The following is a 22,616-nucleotide window of genomic DNA, read 5'->3' as shown; positions in this document are numbered from 1 at the left end:
GGGTTTGTGTCTAATTCTGAGCGACAACTGTATTTTGTGATCATCAGACTACCCCTCTATACATCAAATCAAGACTCCATGACAATTATTAGTGACTAATTGTGTGCGTGTGCCTGCCTGAGCATCTCTTTCTCTCCGTCTCCATACCTTTATCATGGTGGTGCCACCCTCCAGTGTAGTAGTCACTGAGGACCTGTGGTGAGGTCCACGTCTCTAACAGATAGTCCACCTGGTGCTGTTTCCTCCATGTTAAGGACTGACACAGGATCTCCCTGGCCTTCTCCATGTTAAAGTCCCTGGCCCGCAGGAAACGAAGAATGTGCTCGTCCTTAGGGATCTGGAAAGGTGGCGAGGAGGGAGAGGCGGGAGTGAGGGTAAGGGTCTCCAAGGGGGGGGGGGTTCAGAGGGGGCAGGGTAAGAGCGTGCGCGTGTGATCATGTCACACATGCATCTATGTTTGTGTCTCAAGTAGCAGAGTATGATTTTGAAAAGATAGAATATGCTTTAGTATGTGTGTATTGAAAACTGTAAGGGTGTGTGTGTGTGTGTGTGTGTGTGTGTGTGTGTGTGTGTGTGTGTGTGTGTGTGTGTCTCACCTTGCCCTTGTGGCTCTCCTGCAGCCACTGTCGTAGTCTGATCAGACAGCTCTCCTGCAGAGGAGTCAGGTCTCCCAAGTAGCGCTTGATGTAGTCTGCATCCAACTTGTCTACAACACACACACACAATTTGGAGAATTCTCAAGTCAGTCAATTGAATCTCATTCAAAATCAAATCACACAGCTAAACGCCCCTTAAAAATCATGTTTCCCATTTTCCTAACATATTGAAACTTTTGAACAGTTTCTCAATTATCCATCAGTACTAACCATCGGGCGTGCCCGTCTGATTCTCCATCTGGTCGTCAGGTTGGTTCGTGACATCGTTGCTGGTGGCTTCACTTTGGGTGGCATCGGCAAGCTCACGGTCATTGGCATCCGTGGACACGGGGATTGAGACGGCGGGCGTGACAGGCAGCTCCAGCTGGAGGAGCTTCGGAGTGGCACAGACAGGTTTGGTGGTGACGGAGGAGGAGGGAGCATCCAGGGAGGGAGTCCAGCGGGGCACGTGGCTTATCCCCTCTTCCTCCAGCTGGTTTAGGTAGAACTCTATGATCTCCTTACCCTGAAGACGAGAGAGGGAGAGAGAGAGACATGGAGAGGGGGAGGTGGGAGTACGGGGGGAGGAGAGAAAGAGCGACAGAGTGAGGAAAAGGAGAGAGTTAGAGTTACTAATATGGAAGGAGGCTAAATAGGGACTTGGAGCTTATCTTTGTTTACACTGGCTCGGCAAATTGGCTTACATTACATAATAAGAGCCACTTCACACTAGACCTCACCACTCACGGCCCAATGGCATGTCTGCTGTATCAACACTGGATTCCATGGTTGGGCCAGTTCCTTTTCATTTAACTCAATGCAACAGATTAATTAAATTCACAATACAATTAGGTGATAAAAAAAAAAAAATGGGAATGTCAATTCACTTATTGAGTTGAAATGGAGCCTAGTTGGATTCATCATTTTTTGCATGAGGGGAATGTTTGACGTCTGGTGAATTCTCTAAATATGATACATCTGGGTTGTATTCAGTAGGGTGCAACGTACCAACGATAAACGAAAGCCAACATTTCTTATTGGACAAGGTGCAGGTCGTCCCGCTACCTTTCAGTCTGTTTACTTACTGTCAGTGTCTAATGAATATGACCCTGATCAGATCCGGCTCTCACACACACCTTCTTGATACTGCTGGCGTACTGCTTCATGGCTATCTTCTCCACCGTGCTCTCGAAGCCGAAGAACGACTTGATGTCCAGGCTGGCCGACTGCTCGAAACACGTCCAGTCCTCATTCTCAGGGTGGGCCTGCGCACACACACACACGAAAGAGAAGATACAAGTGTTACCGTGGCAACCACACACGGCAATATGACTCTGTGCCGAGCGCTGACGCACACTACAAGCCACACATCCTCAGCTGTGTGTGGGAGTGCGTACCGATGACACTACCCACTGGCATTATACCAATACTGACAGGTTGTGCCGTTATATGCCAACAAATATTGATAGTAGGGGGGAATTTTGTGACGGTATCAAGCACAGACAACACATTCACACAGCCTGAGATTGTATAAAAATAGATTTTATCAGATGTCAGTGAGTGGAGTGTGTTAGATAGGACTGGGAGTGTCAGATGTCAGTGAGTGTAGTGTGTTAGATAGGACTGGGAGTGTGTTAGATAGGACTGGGAGTGTGTTAGATAGGACTGGGAGTGTGTTAGATAGGACTGGGAGTGTGTTAGATAGGACTGGGAGTGTGTTAGATAGGACTGGGAGTGAGTTAGATAGGACTGGGAGTGAGAGTGTTGATTGTCAGACACCGCTAGGCAAACCGAGGCAAGTCATACAGTGATCCCTCCGTGACACAACGACTGACAGAGATTATTTTACGATGTAGCTCTCCGGCTAGCTCTGGCGCTGGATACCTGGCTATCTCTGACTACCAAAATATGTCAGCTTTAGCCAACTTTAGCTCCGTCTAATTGAGCTGCCTAGCCTTGTTAGCACCCGCAGGCTAACTGTAACTGTTCTTCACAAAGCTGCATAGCGGACCTAAAATAGGCCCGCTAGCCTCGTTAGACGCTAATGCAATGTGCTTGACCTCATTAACTCAGAGCGCATTCATTCACCACGGGAGCCTGGTGAGAGTAGCACGGAGGTCAGAGGAGGGAGTGGCGCAACACACCGCAGTAGGCCTGGGAGGTGTGAAAGAACTGACTCCAGAACAGTGTGTGAGTGTGTTGAGGCGGAGTGCTGCCGGTAACAATGGGAGGTCTGAATTATTCAGTGGGAAGGAAGCAGCATATGAGAGGCTGGTTGGAACACAGCTTTCTCTGTCTATTTGGTTAGAAGCATTGTGAGTGCATTGGAGGGAAGGGGTTCAGACATAAGTGTGCTGTGGACAACTTGCTTTTACAGGGCTGTGTGTAAGTGTCGCGTGAGATAAGGTGATATAAAACTGAGACTGAAGTGACGTGTGTGTGTGTGTGTGTGTGTGTACCGTAGCTACATATCAGGAGCTGGTTGAAACACCGCTTCATCCGTCCATTTGAAGAGAAATTGTGAATGTATAGGTGTGCTTTCGACAGCTGGCTTCAAAGTGGTTTAACAGGGCTTTGTGTGTGCGTGTGTGTGTGTGTGTGTGTGTGTGTGTGTGTGTGTGTGTGTGTGTGTACGCGTTTGACAAATTAAAGCCAAGGCTTGAATGTGTGTTAGCGAATGGACAGGTAGCTTATGTAACCATTCTAACCAAAGCTACAATTTAATGTGTGTGTGTATGGCATGTGTGTGTATGCGCGCGTGTGTGTGTGTGTGTGTGTGTAACACACCGAATAGCTGCAGAGTTCGTGGATGATGACTCTGTTGGAAAAGGTCTCGTTGTGGGACTCGATGTGGAGCGTCCTCTCTCTCTTGTTCAGAGTGTTCTCCTGGCTGAAGTACACATAGTCCACCCCCGCAATCTGCACACAAAAAGGACACTGATGAAACCAGTTGCAGCAAAACTAAATGGTCAAAAAGGACACTGATGAAACCAGTTGCAGCAAAACTAAATGGTCAAAAAGGACACTGATGAAACCAGTTGCAGCAAAACTAAATGGTCAAAAAGGACACTGATGAAACCAGTTGCAGCAAAACTAAATGGTCAAAAAGGACACTGATGAAACCAGTTGCAGCAAAACTAAATGGTCAAAAAGGACACTGATGAAACCAGTTGCAGCAAAACTAAATGGTCAAAAAGGAAAAACGGATACACCGATTACAAAATGGCCGACGCCTGATTTGAGTGTTAAGGTCTTTTGATTTGGTTTTTTCCCCGTCCTGTCAGCTTCGCTTAGAATACAAGCTAAGGATGTTTCAAATGCTACTTCATTTAAAACTGTCCCCTGAAAATCTCACTTAAAAATAATATTCTGTTAACTCGTATCCGTATGTTGCTGACTCGTCCTATACTCAAATTCGTGGCCAAAGCATGAATTGGAGAAAAACGCTCAAATACCAAACTTGTATCTCAAATAGGCCGTTTAAAAAAATGCTTGCTATTTCCTCATAGAACATGTCATCTTCCTGAGGAGGATGAGCTGGCCAATCAGCGATCTACTCACATCAATATTTTGAATGACCGGTATACGTCAACACCACTCTGTGGTTGGGGTAAGCTAACACCATTCCAACACAGAAAATATACTTTTTATACATATTTAATCAAATAAAAAAAAATTGGAACGAAAACTATTTCACTCATTTTAAGTAATTCTAGGTCATATTTCATAGAAATCTGGAAACATTGAGCGGAAACTTAAAACATTACTCAAATGGCTTCTGCTTTTGCTTGGCCTTTGGGGTCTAGGCTGTGTTACTGTAAAGCACTTTGTGACAACCCCTGATGTACAAAAGGACTTTAAAAAGTACAAGACTCACGTCAACTGACAATGCTTTATAAATACATTTGATTGGTTGACCGACCAGACTCAATAGGGAAGTTAGCGACAGGTTAGCCGTACCCGCTTGAGGAGACGAGGGGCGTCCACGTCCAGTTTGCAGCGGCGCTGGACATTGTGTACGGATCCGTCCTCGCTCTCAGTTTCCTCCAACACCTCGCTGTCCACAAACATGGGAATCAGGTGACACGTGGGGAATCGCCTCTCGTAGGCCTGCGAGAGAGACGGAAAGAGAAAAGGTTTTTAAGTGTGGGACTCGTGTGTTTTGGCAACGCAAACTCCTTTACCGTCCATGGTAATAAAGTTGATTGAATTGAGAGAGAGTGAGACGTATCAGACAAGATATTCTAGCCATTGTATCTCCAACGGTGACATTTCATGAAATAGCCTAGTTCCCAAAATCAACATTGTCAGCTGTTTTCATATCTCAAAAAAAAGTCAGCAAGAGAAAGAAAGTGATAAAGGTGGACAAGAGAGGTTAGGACAGAGAGAGACCGAGAGAGAGACAAAACACCATTCAGGTCTACTCAACGCCGCGACCCACACATCCCCTCACTAACGTCTACTCGTATCCAATTGTCTCAGCAGCTGGCACACGCGCCAGCAATACACAATGCATCGTTTCATTATCTTGGGATGCAAAATAATAGGCCTAGTAATAACAAGCCCAGTAATAAGAAAAGCCTAGTAAAAAGGCACCCCGAGGCACAATATATATTAGTAGAATTCTGCTCATAAACCACAACACCACCTAGGTTGCGACCAAAATGGCACCCTAGTCAAAAGTAGTGCACGATGTAGGGATTAGGGTATCATTTCAGACACAGCCCTCGATGTATTGTGCTGCTGAAGGCAGCTGTTACACAACGTAAGGTCCTTGGCCCACAATGAACCTGGCATTGCTTTCATAATGTTTTATTACTGATCCTGTACCAGATTGGCAGGGTTATGTAAGCAGCCAGGGGACATGAGAAGACATGTATGGACAGGTCCCCGATCAGTTTGGAGAGGTGTGGGAGACAAGGTGATGCTCCAGCTAAGTGACACCGCGCTCAGAACAGTCTAGGGACTTGTACACGATGACAGCATCTTTGCTAATTCTAGGCCAAGTCTGTGCCCTGTGTTGTAATAAAGGAACTCATTTGGTCTACTTCTTCTTGGCTGCTCTAGACGCCATTATTTTATTTCATTTTGTGCTGAATGGGCAGACTCTTATCCTGGCCCAGTTGGATTCTGCAGTCTGGAGAGAGCGAGCGACCGAGAGAAGAGGAAGGAGAGAGAAAAATGAGGGAAGTGGTCGTTCGGCAATGTGAGGCCACCACCGGGCACAAATCAACCACTTAGTCAAGATGGCTCAGACTGGAAACATACATGTAAAAGCACTCGCCAAAAGCTAAGTAAGAGAGCGAGGTTGGCTGTGTTCATCAGTTCTACTGGAGCAAGATGTCCCCGTCCTTGGGTTCAGCTCAGGTCCTCTAAAACCAGTGTTTTGCAATCCTTTTCATACCAGGGACTCGCAAGCTATGGCTTTTCCTTTTTGGGGCCACAGACTGGAGGTTGAGAAACACCCCTGAAGCCTAGACATGGGCCTTGTCATATAACTGTAATAAAGGGTTAGAGCTTACCCTGCTAAAAATGGGACCGGTATTCAGGCCGGGGTGTGAGGCCATGAGCAAACCAGGCTAAGTAGGGGCTTTGGAAATTGGCAATACCTGCACCCCCCATTCTTTGTAGCTCCAGTCAGCATGGTACCAGACTGCCTAATAACACTGCCAGGGGCTGTTTTCCTGCGTCCCCAATGGCAATATATTCCCTAAAGTGCTAAAATAGTGCACTTTATAGGCAATAGGGTGCCATTTGAGACACAGACATGGAGCTGTGCCCACTATAATCATGCTGAGTTCTGTTTTTCTCTCTGGTCTAGAACAGAGGCTCTCAGAGGCGTACAGTCAGCACTATGGCAGGAGTAAACACAGTGTTTGGTGTTCGCCCATCCAAACAGGCTACTGCATCAACATCAACAAAATGCTCTCAACGGCGCTAAACATCACATGAAGGGGCAGGCCAAATACAACAAACAGAATTCTTCACACCCAACAACATACCTCAACACAAAACAGACTGTTATATATATATATAACAACGTCAATCATCATGCCCAATAACATACCTCAACACAAAACAGACTGTTATATATATATATAACAACGTCAATCATCATGCCCAATAACATACCTCAACACAAAACAGACTGTTATATATATATATATAACAACGTCAATCATCATGCCCAATAACATACCTCAACACAAAACAGACTGTTTTATATATATATATATAACAACGTCAATCATCATGCCCAATAACATACCTCAACACAAAACAGACTGTTATATATATATATAACAACGTCAATCATCATGCCCAATAACATACCTCAACACAAAACAGACCGTTATATATATATATATATAACAACGTCAATCATCATGCCCAATAACATACCTCAACACAAAACAGACTGTTATATATATATATAACAACGTCAATCATCATGCCCAATAACAACACCACACCACAGACTGCACAAACAAAGCAAACATTTCTTGGTAAATCCATTTCAATTCAAATCCCTTTGACAGCACCCCTTTTGATTTGAACAAAACACCCGTAAATATTTGCCCATTGTAGAAGTGCTCAGAAAGTGACGTGATGGATCTGAATGCCAAGAGATAAAGGTGATCAAATTTGAGGCATGTTGCATACCCCACCATACCATGAGACATCCATGTCTTCATCACTGGGAAAGACAAACAGTTGAGATTGATATTTAAAAGCTCACAAAACAGGGTTGTCAACCTATTTGATCATTTCTGGAGAGAGAAAAAAACATGTTTCTTACATATTGGCATATGTTCCAGGTTAAACACTATTTTGCATCCAAGGTTTTTTGTGTTGTGCCCGTTATGGGTTGAATACAGGGTGGCTGTTGATAAATGTACTAAAAAGGGAACAAAAATGGACATTTCTACTTTCAAAATGGTAACAAAAAGATGGTTGGAGGTCCACACATCAGAGGACGTTGACTTGAATGGGAATATCTGGTCATTTAAATTATACTGTTAATCTTCCATAGCAAACCTATTGAAAATCATAGAAATATAGATAATAGAACAGTCATAACCATTTAAGTTGACATTTGACAGTGGGTGGAATGATGGGCATTTCTGTGGCTAAATTGCAGTGGTCTGAAGAGATAGGTCCATTTTATGAATTCTATGATTCATTACGCCCACCCCTGTATTCAAGAGCATGTTGTCTCAACCGATGGCAGGCACAACACAAAAACCTCAGATGATATGAAATAGGGACTAAGCTACAAAATAATATAATTTGAAAATATTACAAAAGGTTTCAAAATGAATATTTCCATAGATCTATTTCATGAAATAATAAAATAGTTTGATATCACTGTTAGCTTTTAAAAGATATCAAACTCAACATTTTTCATTTTTCCATTTTTTTTTGTGGCTGTTTCGATATGAAATGCAAAAAAAAAATTCTCCAAAATGTGTTGGCATTAAGGTCCAAAAAGTCATTTTATGACCACTTCTTCCATGGGCAAACACATGGAAAGTTGTTTTAATTAAAAGGGATGCAGTCAAAAAGTGATTGAAACCAAATGGATTTACCCTTATGTCAAACATGACGTTTCAGACCAAAAACAAGGAAGGCCAAAGACATGTAACTGCCAAAATAAAGGAAACCCCAACATAGTGTCTTAATGGGGGGGGGGGGGGGGGGGGGGGGGGGGGGGGGGGGCACCACAAGTCAGAACAGCTTCAATGCACCTTGGCATAGATTCTTACAAGTGTCTGGAAATCTATTGGAGGGACTCGACACCATTCTTCCACGAGAAATTCCATCATTTGGTGTTTTGTTGATGGAAAACCCTGTTTCAGACACCACTCCAGAATCTGTGTTCAATTGGGTTGAGATCTGGTGACAGAGGGCTATGGCATACGTTTTACAATCGTTTACATGCTCAAACTCTGTGGATGGGGGCATAGCCCTGGTTGCCAAAGTAATGGCCTGCCCAGCATTTGTATACATGACACTAATCATGATGGGATGTTAATTGCTTAATTAACTCAGGAACCACACCTGTGTGGAACCAAGTACTTTAATTATAAGCCTACTTTGTATCCCTCATTTACTCAAAAGTGCTTGATTTATTTTGGAGGTTAGATGTAGATAAGAGTCAACATACCCCCAATGTTAAACAAAGGTCACATGACAAAGGAAAACAAACTCCACAATGAATAGGGAAGCAAAACAGGAATTGTAAAGGCCATGATAGTGACTATTTAAACAGAGACACCCAAGTCACAACACCACTCAAGCCAGTACTCAGTGTTCTGACTCAGGGGGAAAAACAACGATGGGTAACTAGAAATGACATAACCCACCAAGTGCCTTCTAAACATGTTGCAGAGTATACCTTATAGTGGTTTTTAGCGGTAACCCAAAGACAATGTACTAGTTTATTGAAGGTGTCACATGATGCTTGAGACGCCTTCGAGATACAGGTCAAATCAATCCGGGATGCCTCTTCCAAACAGGAAATGACCTACTTATTACATATCAAAAGGCCCGAGTGACATCACCGAAACTCAAATACCACATTTGCAAGCATGACTCGATGTTTTGTCACAGCTGAGCACATGCTCAAACATCCAAAACTCGCAAGGGCGACTGGGTCAATATTTAGGCCTTAGGCTGTCTAATATTGACAAAGCATCATGGTGCTATTAAAAAGTCAATTCAAGATAAGAGTGTCTTAAAGTCACGTAAGAAGTGTGTCACGCTTGGCGTTGACAGGTGACAAGAGGAAGACGAGGACATGTTCCAATACTCTGACATGGTCTCCTTCCTTGTTTCATATCCATCATTAATGCTTATCGGTGAAATGGCTGGATGGTTCCCCCACATGTTGCTTTGACTTCTATCAGAGGTTGTGTATTGTGACGGCAAGGAAGGTGGAAATATTTAAGGATGTTCAAAAGATTAAACAGTAATTTGGACAAAGGCCTAGTCAGTCACGCGAGCCACCGCCCCATTGTCACATGATTCTAGTGGTTAGAGCGTTGGGTCAGTAACCGGAAGGTTGCTGGATCGAATCCCTGAGCTCACAAAGTAAAAAAAAATTAAAAAACTGTTGTTCTGTCCCCGAGCAAGGCAGTTAACGAACACCGGAGATGTGGATGTCGATTACGGCACCTCTCTGATTCAGAGGGGCTGGGTTAAATGCGGAAGACACATTTCAGTTGGACAACTGACTAGGTATCCCCCTTTCCCAATGGGTTGTATAACTGAACTGACTGATTGATACAAACAGAGCTACAGGCAGTCAAATGCAGCAGTTAATCCAAACAGATCCCACTGATGGAGCTCCAACACAGCACGGAAAAATATTGATTGGATTGCCTCCAGCGCAACCCTTCCCTGGAGCAGATTCGGCTAGCTGTCAACAAAGAAAAAAAGGAAAAGAGAATATTTGACTAAATTGGCTATATGAGGGTGTACAAATAAGCACAAAAGCATGTGTGTGTGTGTGTGTGTGTGTGTGTCAGCTCAGGTCTCCATAGCTACAGGATACACTAAAGGATAGGCAGGCCAAGTGTGTGAGTAACATTCCCAGGAATTTAGCTGGGACGTTTATAGGATCACTTTCCAGACATGCATGGGGGAAATATCAAAACAATACACAATACCTAATCCTTTCCAGGAAATAGAAAGGCCTTCTTCCTTTAGGAAAGGATAGTAAGACTCTGGGCATGGAAGACTGGAAGAGGAACTATTTCTTAGTGTTTTCAGGAAGGGGAACAGAGGACACGTTGGAATGGAAAGTAAGGAAGTGAAAACAGTGGGAATAAATTAGTCGGGTGGAAAAGGAACCACATGATATTATTCAAGAATATTTCCAGACTAGAGGAGACTAGATGGTGTGCGAGTGTGGCTTTGAAAGAGGCTGGTCTTTAGAAATGGAAGGACACTGGCCAAGGTCAGGCTGCTGGAGCTGATGTGTGGGCGTGTGACTGCCTCAGTGTTGCCGCAACGTTCGTCGCTAGCAGTAATAATGTTTGTGTGTGTGAGAGAATGTGTGTGTGTTGGTCAAGGAAATTGAATTGCCCTGCGATGGTCAATGACCACTGGACCTCAGTGTGTTTATGAGACCTGTTTCCACTATGTGTGTGTGAAAGAAGGAGTAGAGTAGACTCCTGTTGCTTGGGGCGGAGCAGCCCGTCTGCACACACATAAATATCATCCTCACGTCACAACAATTACATCAGCTCTAATTAAGCTAAGGTTTGCTCTGAGATCAGTTCTTCACCCTGCCTGGCAATCAGCTGAGATCTAGCCGACTGAGAACTGAGAACTGACTCTAGATCAGATGACAGGATCCGATTAAGAGCTTTAAAAAAAATGGCCAACGCAGACAGGCCCTACTACAATCTGAGATCACAGATATCTAGTCCTACACTCTCGCTAAAACACACACACAGACACACGGAGGGAATATGGATGCAATTGCATAGTGCTGACGTAGCCTAATGGTTAAATCAATAGACAGTAATGTCGGGACCCACGGCTTATATCAACACACTGTTTACAGTGACGATACCACAGTGCCGGTGTTACTGAAATAAATGGTCACAGTTGCAAGGGACATCATCTCAAACGCAATTGAAATGGACTCCAGTGGACTTCCTAGTTAGGTGCGAATGTCGTCTCGTCTCCGGACTGCATCAGCATTGCTGTGTAACAACAAGAGCCAAGAGCCAACAGGACGTCAGTCCCTATATTTCGAACAGCCGTTTAACGGCGACAAGGAGGACATTTTGGTGAGGGGCCGCTTTTGAGATGAAGACATTTGATGAGGGGGGCTTGGTTGCCGCGCAATATCAAAACAAAAGGAAAAAACAAAAGCATTTAGATGTTCGTGATAGGGCCGGAACGTTCTTTATGCTGTTGATGAAACTATTATATTGTTTGAAAAAGAGAGACGATTACCTTAGAATGAAGCTATTTGTACAAAAGAGATTGAGGTATTTGGAGAGTTCGGTTACATACGGAGCTCTTTGGTCCAACAGACCTACACAAGTCTTCAGGTGACATGCCATAGTAATATTTGAAATTAGAACCCCCCCCCTTTGAACTTTCCCTGTAGCCATTATTCCATTTCTCTTCTCTTTTTCCAGCACAAAGTGGATTGAATTCAGGGCAAGGCCCACACACACTTTGTAAACAGAGGAACAAAAGGAGCATTATTGTGTTAGCTTGCGGCACTATTCTGGAAAGTACTGCACTGCCAATGCCAGGCCTGGATGCCAGGGGCTTGCGGTGTTGCTGCCTATGATGGCAGTGATCAATGGACACATTGAGTGTGTTTGAAACGGTACCCTATTCCCTATATAGTACACCACTATTGAACATGGCCCAGGGTTCCATGACAGTTCAATATGTTCTTAAGCAGGACTGTAGGGTGGCGGCATGTGTCAGAGTGTCACATGCAGGCTGCAGCCAGGTAGACGGTACAGGGTGGCATGGGCGTAGTGGCTATTGATGAGACTGAATGGGTCATGTCTACTGACCTAGCTGGCAGAGAGGATGGTGTGTGTGTGTGTGTGTTGGTAAAATAACCACTTGACCCCAGAGTGTATGTAACGCCTGTGGCTGGGTCCTGTGCTGCTGCTATGTAGTCCAACTGGCAATACTTTGGGCACCTCTCCCACTGGCATTTAGGCTGAAATATGGCACATAGTTCCACATCTATTCAAGAGAGATGAAGATCTCACACACACGACTGCCTGGTGCAGGCTGCACCAAATGTAATGTGTGTGTGTGTGGGGGATCCTCATGGTTTTTAATTTTCAGAGTTTAGCCAGAAAAGCCATAAAGTCAAAAGTAGGTCACAGCGGAGCACTGGGAGAGAGAGAGACGGGGATAAAATCTACTGAGTGAGCAGTTTGAGAGACCGCTGTGTTCCAGACTGTTCTGAATGGTCGAAATGCTAAGAAAATATTGGTTTTGTGCAAGTGCCGACTTAGTAAGTCTCACAAAAATAGGTTAATTATTATTTATTTTTTACTTGATCCTACTTGTCTTAATACTCCTGAGTGACTCCCTTTCCTCGTCTCCGTTCCTGTGAGGACTGAACAGGGCAGGATAGATTTCATAAACCATCACATCCTTTAGTTTTAGTGGTCAAGGAAAGGAGATGAGGAAGGAAGCCATTACAAGCTATTGAGACACAGCCCTAGGGACTTTAAGGATCCCTTTGAGTATTCCTATTACATTTCTATGGTTTCTATGGTTTGTCCTTTCTGTAGGCAGTGTAGAATACATCCCCTTTAAGTGGCAAACTCCTGCCAGGTGTCATGGCCTCCATTTAGTCTTTTCACTGCTCACCAAAACCAGTTTCCTTATCCTGCCCAGTCCCTCACCTCTCCTGTTTAATAGGATAATAGCTATTGACTGAGTGTTGAATGGGGAATAGTTCATGTGGCCTGGAGTAGGTGGAATCGCACTGTTGGGAGTCCTTGGGTAATACACTGAGGCCTGTCACTCCAGCTCAATACAGAGCATACAGCTAAACAGGTTATACAGCTTTTAAAGTGGGGCATATCAGGATGCAATGGCTTCCCTGTTATATGTTATACACAGAGTACAAATCATTAGGAAAACCAACATTCACTTCAAATCAGTGTAGATGAAGGGGAGGAGACACGTAAAAGAAAGATTTAAAAAATATATATTCTTAAGACATGGATTGTGTGCGCGCGCCATTCTGAGGGTGAATGAGTATGAAAAAATGTAAGTGCCTTTGAACGGGGTATGGTAGTAGTTGCACCGGTTTGAGTGTGTCAAGGACTGCAACGGTGCTGGGTTTTCCCACACTCAACAGTTTCCTGTATGTGTGTATCAAGAATGGTCCACCACCAAATAGACATCCAGCCAACTTGACAACGGTGGGGAGCATTGGGGCCAACAGTGGGAAGCATTGGGGCCAACAGTGGGAAGCATTGGGGCCAACAGTGGGAAGCATTGGGGCCAACAGTGGGAAGCATTGGGGCCAACAGTGGGAAGCATTGGGGCCAACAGTGGGAAGCATTGGGGTCAACAGTGGGAAGCACTGGGGTCAACAGTGGGAAGCACTGGGGTCAACAGTGGGAAGCACTGGGGTCAACAGTGGGAAGCACTGGGGTCAACAGTGGGAAGCACTGGGGTCAACAGTGGGAAGCATTGGGGTCAACAGTGGGAAGCATTGGGGTCAACAGTGGGAAGCATTGGGGTCAACAGTGGGAAGCATTGGGGTCAACAGTGGGAAGCATTGGGGTCAACATGGGCCAACATCCCAGTGGAACGCTTTCGACACCTTGTTGAGCATGCCCTGACGAATTGAGGCTGTTTGGGGTCAACAGTGGGAAGCATTGGGGTCAACAGTGGGAAGCATTGGGGTCAACATGGGCCAACATCCCAGCGGAACGCTTTCGACACCTTGTTGAGTATGCCCTGACGAATTGAGGCTGTTCTGGAGGGCAAAAGGGGGTGTTCCTATTGTTTTGGACATTCAGGTGAAAAGGCTACTTCACTTGTTAATATCCTGGTTGTATCCCACACTCATAATCACAATGCTAAGTAGCTACAGAGTTTAACTGCAGTATTCAGTATGGTGCAACAAGCACCAGGACTGTACAGCACACTCAAGAAGATTGCGTTTCCGTGGGGAGGTGTGTAGGGGTGAAAACTATTAGAACTATTTGAATAGCTCCATAGCTAGCCTAAGCTCTGTATAGGGCAGCTACTTAGTACCCACCACCACCCACTCTACAGCTCTCATCAACACAGAGGGTATTGTCAGGGCAGAATCCTTGGCTCTGCCAAGGACGGTATAGTGGGCATGGGCCCCCTTTCTGGGAATGCAGTCGGCATAAGATGGTGTGTGTGAGTCAGTGAGAGGACCGAGGAGAGCAGAGGAAGCCCATCTGTCAAACACTCTTGCCATAAAAACAGGAAATGCTGAGCTAAAAGTACACACTCACTGTGCCACGACCAGGCTGGCATTTAGAGAGGCCACTGCCAACGTGACATACACAAAGCTAATGTGTTGCCCTGTAATGATACAATTGGTTCTACCTCTGCAACATAAAGTAGTCCTTATATTTAACCAACGGAGTTGGGCTACTAGAAAAAGAGGTGTCAGGGCAGAATGAGGCGGTCCCGATTGATAGTGGTTTCATAGCCTACGTTTTGTCTGCCACCACAGCATTTCCTGATGCTGACTACTGCATTAAGTATACCAGTCTGGTTGTTGGTATTAGGCTACATGGCATGTTATTGACTGGAAATTCCTGAAATGGGAAACTTACTTAAATCAACTAATATATTAAAACTACCATCTTCATCAACTTTTATAAGTAGACAATATCATATCAGTGACTGTAAAGGGAACACATCTTGAATGAGCAGTGCTGCAGGTTCATTGATTGTAATGGGAAATACTGTAAGTATCAAATCTTCATTGCCTGGCTATGGACACATTGACCTGCACCCTTATTGACTGTGGCAGGAAACAAGACACACTGGCATCTACATTGAAGTTTGAGAAATAATGTCTTCCTAACCCCTTTGACTATATACACTGCCTTCGGAAAGTATTCAGACCCCTTAACTTTTTATACACTTTGTTGTTACAGCCTTATTCTAAAATAGATTTTACTAAAACATCCTCAGCAATCTACCCCCATAATGACAAAGTGAAAAGATGTTCAGAATGTTTTGCAAATGTATTAAAATGAAAAATAAAACAGAAATACCTTATTTAAATAAGTATTCAGATCATTTGCTATGAGATTCGAAATTGAGCTCAGGTGCATCCTGTTTCCATTTATCATCCTTGAGATGTTTCTACAACTTGATTGGAGTCCACCTGTGGTACACACTTGTCTATATAAGGTCCCACAGTTGACAGTGCATGTCAGAGCAAAAACAAAGCCATGAGGTCAAAGGAATTGCCCGTAGAGCTCAGAGACAGGATTGTGTTGAGGCAAAAATCTGGGGAAGTGTACCAAAAGATTTCTGCAGCATTGAAGGTCCCCAAGAACACATTGGCCTCCATTCTTAAATGGAAGAAGTTAGGAACCGCCAAGACTCTCCCTAGAGCTGGCCGCCCGGCCAAACTGAGCAATCGGGGGAGAAGGGCCTTGGTCAGGGAGGTGACCAAGAACCTGATGGTCACTCTGACCTAGCTCCAGAGTTCCTCTGTGGAAATGGGAGAACCTTCCAGAAGGACAACCATCTCCGCAGCACTCCACCAATAAGGACTTTATGGTAGAGTGGCCAGACGGAAGCCACTCCTCAGTAAAAGGCACATGAAAGCCCTTTTGGAGTTTGCCAAAAGCCACCTAAAGATTATCAGACCAAATCGGAAACCATATTCTCTGGTCTGATGAAAACAATATATAACTCTTTGGTCTGAATGGCAAGCATCAAGTCTGGAGGAAACTGTCTGGCACCATCCCTACAGTGAAGCATGGTGGTGGCAGCATCATGCTGTGGGGATGTTTTTCAGAGGCAGGGACTGGGAGACTAGTCAGGATTGAGGGAAAGATGAACGGAACAAAGTACTGAGAGATCCTTGATGAAAACCTGCTCCAGAGCACTCAGGAACTCAGACTGAGGTGAAGGTTCACCTTCCAACAGGACAACAACCCTAAGCACACAGCCAAGACAATATAGGAGTCTCTGAATATCCTTGAGTGGCCCAGCCAGAGCCCGGACTTAAACTCGGTCAAACATCTCTGAAGAGACCTGAAAATAGATGTGCAGCAAAGCTCCCCCTCCAACCTGACAGAGCATGAGAGGATCTGCAGAGAAGAATACAGGTGTGCCGAGCTTGTAGCGTGATACCCAAGAAGACTTGAGGCTGTAATTGCTTCCAAAGGGTGCTTAAAGTACTGAGTAAAGGTTCTGAAAACTTATTTAAATGTGATAATGTTTTATATTTTAAATAAATTAGCACATTTAAAATTAAAAAGCATTGTTATTATGGGGTATTGTGTGTAGATTGAGGGGGGGGAATGATTTAATCAATTTTAGAATAAGCCTGTAACCTACCAAAATGTGGAAAAAGTCAAGGGGTCTGAATCGTTTCGGAAGGCACTGTATGGCCAGCGCTGCACCTCCATTGACTTACAGGAAACACATATCCCTGGCATCTTTATTGATGGCTGAGGGAATCTTCCCATCCCCATTAACTAGTTAAAAGGAAACAATATGGCATCTTCACTGACAGCTATTGGAAACTGGTCCTCTTTTCATAATGTCTTCCCATCCTCACTGGCTGTGGTGCATCTCCATTGACTGTATTAGTGAATGGTGCAGAGGCTGCATTGAGCATGTCATCATTGCTTCCTGGAAATAAAGGCTGCTGTGTCAGGAGGCTATGGGCCGTGAAGCGTGGGACAACAGGGCGCGAGTGATGTGGTCTACTGCGTCAGAGAGAATTAACGGCACAGGAGGAGAGTGTGTTCCTGCGTATTCACTTACACAGTATGGGGGGGGGAGGGACTCACACACTGTACATATAGCCTAGCCTAGATACTGGTATACAGTCGTGGCCATAAGTTGAGAATGACAAATATTAATTTTCACAAAGTCTGCTGGCTCAGTTTGTATGATGGCAATTTGCATATACAGAATGTTATGAAGAGTGATCAGATGAATTGCAATGAATTGCAAAGCCCCTCTTTGCCATGCAAATGAACTGAATCCCTAAAACACAATTCCACTGCATTTCAGCCTTGCCACAAAAGGACCAGCTGACATCATGTAAGTGATTCTCTCGTTAACACAGGTGTGAGTGTTGACGAGGACAAGGCTGGAGATCACTCTGTCATGCTGATTGAGTTCTAATAAGACTGGAAGCTTCAAAAGGAGGGTGGTGCTTGGAATCATTGTTCTTCCTCTGTCAACTATGGTTATCTGCAAGGAAACACATGCCGTCATCATTGCTTTGCGCAAAAAGGGCTTCACAGGCAAGGATTTGCTGCCAGTAAGATTGCACCTAAATCAACCATTTATCAGATCATCAAGAAGAGCGATTCAAATTGTTGTGAAGGCGGCTTCAGGGCGCCCAAGAAAGTCCAGCAAGTGCCAGGACCATCTCCTAAAGTTGATTCAGCTGTGGGATCGGGGCACCACCAGTACAGAGCTTGCTCAGGAATGGCAGTAGGCAGGTGTGAGTGCATCTGCACGCACAGTGAGGCGAAGACTTTTGGAGGATGGCCTGGTGTCAAGAAGGGCAGCAAAGAAGCCACTTCTCTCCAGGAAAAACATCAGGGATAGACTGATATTCTGCAGAAGGTACAGGGATTGGACAGACTGCTGAGGACTGGGGTAAAGTCATTTTCTCTGATGAAGCCCCTTTCCGAATGTTTGGGGCATCTGGAAAAAAGCTTGTCCGGAGAAGACAAGGTGAGCGCTACCATCAGTCCTGTGTCATGCCAACAGTAAAGCATCCTGAGACCATTCATGTGTGGGGTTGCTTCTCAGCCTTGGGAGTGGGCTCACTCACAATTTTGCCTAAGAACACAGTCACGAATAAAGAATGGTACCAACACATCCTCCTCCATCCAGGAACAGTTTGGTGACGAACAATGCCGTTTCCAGCATGATGGAGCACCTTGCCATAAGGCAAAAGTGATAACTAAGTGGCTCGGGGAACAAAACATCGATATTTTGGGTCCATGGCCAGGAAACTCCCCCGACCTGAATCCCATTGAGAACTTGTGGTCAATCCTCAAGAGGTGGGTGGACAAACAAAAACCCACAAATTCTAACAAACTCCAAAAATGGATTATGCAAGAATGGGCTGCCATCAGTCAGGATGTGGCCCAGAAGTTAATTGACAGCATGCCAGGGGCATGCCAGGGGCAGAGGTCTTGAAAAAGAAGGGTCAACACTGTAAATATTGACTCTTTGCATCAACTTCATGTAATTGCCAATAAAAGCCTGACACTTTATTTTTTATTTTATTTACCTTTTTAACGAGGCAAGTCAGTTAAGAAGAAATTCTTATTTCCAATGACGGCCTAGGAACAGTAGGTTAACTGCCTGTTCAGGGGCAGAACGACAGATTTGTACCTTGTCAGTTCAGGGATTTGAAATTGCAAATCTGCTCTAACCACTAGGCTACCCTGCCGCCCCTTATGAAATGCTTGTAATTATACTTCGGTATTCCATAGTAAAATCTGAAAAAAATATCTAAAGACACTGAAGCATCAAACTTTGTGGAAATCAATGTGTGTCATCCTCAAACCTTTTGGCCACAACTGTACAATACATATGTACACACACACACACACAGTATGGGAATATGTAGGTCAATCATATTCCTATGAACGTCACACTGGCTCCCTATGTCTGCAGTGAGTCACATAGACTGCACCATGTTGGTGCAGCAGAATACGCAAATGGTCAACTGTGTGACGTGTGTAGGGATGGGTATCGTTAAGATTTTAATGGTATTACTACTCTTACCGATACTGCACTTTAACGGTATTCTTATTGGTTCCTCTTGTTATTAAAAAAAAAACACAAAAAAAACAGAAACAAATTAATAACAGAATTAACATTGCTTTATTTTCTGAAATGTAAAACAAATTAAGCAAATATTTACAGCAAAAGAAACAGCAAGGTTTTGAACAAATTACTATTATAGACGAATGTTGTGACGATAGAAATGTATAACAAATGAAATAAACAATATTTTCCTGCAAAAGACAATACAGTGGTATAGAGCAACACGGGGGGGGCCTGCAGGTAGACTGTAAAAGACAATACAGTGGTATAGAGCAACATGGGTGGGGCCTGCAGGTAGACTGTAAAAGACAATACAGTGGTATAGAGCAACACGGGGGGGGCCTGCAGGTAGACTGTAAAAGACAATACAGTGGTATAGAGCAACATGGGTGGGGCCTGCAGGTAGACTGTAAAAGACAATACAGTGGTATAGAGCAACACGGGTGGGGCCTGCAGGTAGACTGTAAAAGACAATACAGTGGTATAGAGCAACACGGGTGGGGCCTGCAGGTAGACTGTAAAAGACAATACAGTGGTATAGAGCAACACGGGTGGGGCCTGCAGGTAGACTGTAAAAGACAATACAGTGGTATAGAGCAACACGGGTGGGGCCTGCAGGTAGACTGTAAAAGACAATACAGTGGTATAGAGCAACACGGGGGGGGCCTGCAGGTAGACTGTAAAAGACAATACAGTGGTATAGAGCAACACGGGGGGGGCCTGCAGGTAGACTGTAAAAGACAATACAGTGGTATAGAGCAACACGGGTGAGACATGCAGGTAGACTGTAAAAGACAATACAGTGGTATAGAGCAACACGGGTGAGACATGCAGGTAGACTGTAAAAGACAATACAGTGGTGTAGAGCAACACGGGTGAGACATGCAGGTAGACTGTAAAAGACAATACAGTGGTATAGAGCAACACGGGTGAGACATGCAGGTAGACTGTAAAAGACAATACAGTGGTGTAGAGCAACACGGGTGAGACATGCAGGTAGACTGTAAAAGACAATACAGTGGTATAGAGCAACACGGGTGAGACATGCAGGTAGACTGTAAAAGACAATACAGTGGTATAGAGCAACACGGGGGGGGCCTGCAGGTAGACTGTAAAAGACAATACAGTGGTGTAGAGCAACATGGGTGGGGCCAGCAGGTAGACTGTAAAAGACAATACAGTGGTATAGAGCAACACGGGTGAGACATGCAGGTAGGCTGCAAAAGGACTAACAGTTCTTAACAGTTCTTCTGGAGAAAGATCAACATATTTCCTTGTCTGGCAGAAGTCGGGACCACTCCTGGCTTATTGTGTTCCCTGCAGTCGAAAATACCCTCTCGCTAGTGGTGGAGGCAGCTTGAGCACAGAGTAGCTCTCTTCTCCCGCCACCATTACATCACAGGATCTTCAGCCATGGGGATGGGAGGCAGGCCTTTGTAGAGCTCCACTTCTAGGTCAACACGCTCGATGAGGGTGAGGGACGAGGAGTCCTGTTGGATCGTCAACCTCAACTCCCTGTCCTCCTCTGAGAACAGCTCTCCCAAGGCACTCCTTGTTTTGTACAAAAGAGGGACTGTCTCCTCCATTTCCTCTCCTTCAGACTCCTCCTCCTGTTGCTCTGTGTCTGTCTGCTCCGGCTCCTCTGACAGCCCTGTTTTACACTGTCCTGGCTTGTGTAGTGCACTGTAACAGTGAGATAGTGGTCCTGACAGTGGCTGGGCCACCCGACTGATGTGATAGCCAGCTGATCCTTTTCATGTGTTGAATTATCATTATTGAATTGTTGTTGTGTATTGTGGAGTAATGGGACTAACATACAACCCTTTTACACTACTATATCCTAAACAGGAATACAACTCAATAAATACTGACAGACTGTTACCTAAAGCCCTTGGACTCCACTGTTGCAAAGGGGTGTAGGCCTTTCACTATGAACTTGGATTTGCAAGGTGGCACTCATTCACCCTCTCCTCAGTCATCCTCCCACTAGCCGCCAGCGTGAAGGGGCTGTGGGCTTGTCTTTGGCTTGGACCAGCGGTATTAGAGGGAGGAGTGGGTTGGTTCATTGTAGCTGCAACTTTAACAAACAAGTTGCAAAATCTTTAAAAATGGGTGATTGAATATCTGAATGCACCCATAGCTAAACAATCAGCTGGCTAATGGTTCCTTTTAATCATGAACCCATGTTCTCAATCTAGTTAACTCTGTGTGGGCTCTATGCTGCTAGCATACATACCAAACTTAGATCGGGCAACAAGAAATGAACCACGAGCTAGTCAGTCAAACTGTGCTTTTCTCTGCCTGGTACATGATGTACTTTAGATGTTTGGACAGATTGCTCGTGTTTCCGCCCTTACAAGCAAAAGTCTTGTTGCACTTGTGGCAACGAGCATTGTCAGCATCGACTCTGGCGAAGTGTAACCACACTTTTGAGCGTTTAGTTCTCTCCGCCATCGTCACTAATTAAGAGCAGGGTCTTTCTTGTGTGCGTATGCTGTAGCGTGTGAGAGAGACAGGCTCCGCGCCAGAGATCTCTCTCTTCTGGATTGGGAAGAGCTAAAAATGCATCAAAGACGAATGTCTACATCTTATCGCAAATCAGAAACGGTTGGTGAGATAAAATGGGCAAGATTACATTTAGGTTAGCAACAATAAATAGGACATGTACCGAAATCAGAACCGACAACATCGGAGCTTATCGATACTATGGTCTTTTATAATTTAGCCCCGGGGCCAGCTTAATACCGGGTTTCGGTACCCATCCCTAGATGTGTGTGTGTGTGTGTGTGTGTGTGTGTGTGTGTGTGTGTGTGTCACTGCTGATAGAGCGAGGCAGTGGAGTGGGGGAGGGCTGTCGTCGCAGCATCTCAACCTTGTCCTGTGATAAGTGAAACAGATCAGGATAATTCTCACAGGCCCGAGTCAGTTGGTAGAAACCGACACACTTATTAAATGCAGCTTACTCGCACATAGCAGGCCCAGAGTCAGTCTTTCATCAATGCTGCCTCACAGAGCAGAGGGCTTCTCTAGGGGCTATAACCAGTCTCTGGCAGACGCAGAACTGTGTCCGACGAAGTAAATTACACTCCGCAGGCAGATTCTGCTCGCTGACAGACGCATTCACAAAGTGTGTGAAGGAACAATTCTGAAGCAAAAGATTTTGGCATGACTCCAGCCACAGGGGAGAAGGCAACTCTCTGCATAATGCATAAACAACTCACATCACAGAGAATGGAAATACTGTAGGCAATATGTAAAGAGTTCATGTTTCCCAAAACCTCAATTAAAACAGCTCTAGCCTAACCCAAAAGAACGCGAAAAATGTCTCCGTCTTGCATAACAATTCTCATTAGCGCAGTAAGTGCACTTGAATTCCCATTAGCTCACTAGGTTAACATAGGAATGAATCAGCTGTACGTAGCCTACTACTGTTGAAAT

The 22,616-nt window shown here is 44.7% G+C and overlaps 1 protein-coding gene across 4 annotated transcripts in view; it reads right to left on the bottom strand.

Moving 5' to 3' along the window:
• Nucleotides 1-22,616, bottom strand: part of LOC109865727 (SEC14-like protein 1) — a 47,503-nt gene that overhangs the window by 8,553 nt on the left and 16,334 nt on the right. For 2 of the 4 annotated variants that reach the window (XM_020454121.2, XM_020454122.2), the window contains exons 3-8: nt 4,596-4,745; nt 3,423-3,554; nt 1,772-1,900; nt 867-1,161; nt 597-706; nt 148-382 (exon numbers count right to left, since the gene is read on the bottom strand). In XM_020454121.2, coding sequence (XP_020309710.2) covers nt 148-382; nt 597-706; nt 867-1,161; nt 1,772-1,900; nt 3,423-3,554; nt 4,596-4,745 — 1,051 coding nt within the window. The remainder of the gene's footprint in view (nt 1-147; nt 383-596; nt 707-866; nt 1,162-1,771; nt 1,901-3,422; nt 3,555-4,595; nt 4,746-22,616) is intronic. The other 2 variants (XM_020454123.2, XM_020454124.2) reach the window with 1 other exon arrangement.

This window comes from Oncorhynchus kisutch, linkage group LG20 (assembly GCF_002021735.2).
Source record: "Oncorhynchus kisutch isolate 150728-3 linkage group LG20, Okis_V2, whole genome shotgun sequence".
Classification (NCBI taxonomy): domain Eukaryota; kingdom Metazoa; phylum Chordata; class Actinopteri; order Salmoniformes; family Salmonidae; genus Oncorhynchus; species Oncorhynchus kisutch.
The sequence above is the reverse complement of the archived record's forward strand: the minus strand, read 5'-3'. Positions and strand labels throughout refer to the sequence as shown.